This window comes from Myotis davidii, unplaced genomic scaffold (genome assembly GCF_000327345.1).
Source record: "Myotis davidii unplaced genomic scaffold, ASM32734v1 scaffold472, whole genome shotgun sequence".
In the NCBI taxonomy this organism is placed as follows: Eukaryota; Metazoa; Chordata; class Mammalia; order Chiroptera; family Vespertilionidae; genus Myotis; species Myotis davidii.
In genome coordinates this window covers 342,507-343,600 of record NW_006283774.1, presented here as the reverse complement: position 1 = coordinate 343,600, position 1,094 = coordinate 342,507, and the positions used below count along the sequence as shown (strand labels likewise).

Here is a 1,094-nt window from a genome sequence, read left to right as displayed (position 1 = left end):
AGCGGCGCTCCACCTCGCTCATGTACACGGCTGGTTGGGGGGAGGGCAGACCATGGTCACAGCCACACGGCGGCCGCCTCACCAGGCCTCAGTTTCCCCTGGACCCCTCCCCACATCTGCGTTCTAACCCTCGGAGCACAGGGGCCCCACTCCCCACCCCAGGGCCTCACCCCGTCTCACGGGGCCGCCCTCACCCCGTCTCACGGGGCCGCCCTCACCATCTCACAGGGCCGCCCTCACCCGGCCGAAACTGCTTCACCAGCACCAGGCTCCTCCGGGAAGAGTTGAACAGGAGAATGGTCACACTGCGGGCGAGGGGGGCAGGGGAGGAGCTCAGCACAGAAGCACCCCTCATCTCACCTCCCTGGGGGCCCTGTTCCCAGCATTCCCAGCCGCCCTCCTCTCCCCGGCAGCCTGGAAAAATGGGGCCCTGGCTCAGATGGGGAGAGCGAGGCCCAGGCAGGGCCAGAGCTGCCAGGGTCCCAGTCAGGCTCAGAGCCTGGCAGGAGGGGCAGTGGGGTGGGGAAGGCATGTTTGGAAGTTGGGGGCCGGGTGACTGACAGGACATGTGGTCCGTGCTGGCCGGCTGCCTGCTGACCACACTCCTGTGGCCAGGTCACCGTTGAGCCCACACCCCAGGGGTCAGGGGCCAGGCACCCAGACAGCTTCTCCCTGTCCCCCTGGGGTGACCCGCAGAGCAGGGGGAGTGGGGATGTGCGTGGGGGGGACACAGATGCAGAGGCAGGGTGCCCCCGGGCGTCAGAGGAGCCTGGGCTGGGCCCTCACCTGTCGTGCGTCTTCATGAAGTCCCACGACTTCTGGATGCCATTCTGAAAGAGGCAGGGCGGCGGTCAGGGTGCCCCCCGCAAACATACTCCAGAATCAAAATGATTTTATCAAAGTTTCCTAAGAGACTCAGACTTGAATAACTTGCCTTTCAGAGTGATCAAGTTGTTTTTAGTATTAATGACATTGCTTTCACCTTAAATTTCTGCCCTTAGCAGAAGAAACCCCCCTGCCCTGAGCACCCTGCTCCCCTGCCCTGGGCACCCTGTCCCCCCACCCTGGGAACCCTGCCCTCACCCTGCCCTGAG

At 64.2% G+C, this 1,094-nt stretch overlaps 1 protein-coding gene across 1 annotated transcript in view; it reads right to left on the bottom strand.

The window, feature by feature from the left end:
• Nucleotides 1-851, bottom strand: part of NUDT14 (nudix hydrolase 14) — a gene marked incomplete at its 5' end in the record, with an annotated part of 3,618 nt that extends 2,767 nt beyond the window's left edge. The window contains 3 exons of the mRNA XM_015566748.1: nt 7-30; nt 241-305; nt 787-851. Of these exons, the coding sequence (XP_015422234.1) occupies nt 7-30; nt 241-305; nt 787-851 (154 nt within the window). The remainder of the gene's footprint in view (nt 1-6; nt 31-240; nt 306-786) is intronic.
• Between the last annotated feature and the right edge of the window lie 243 nt (nt 852-1,094).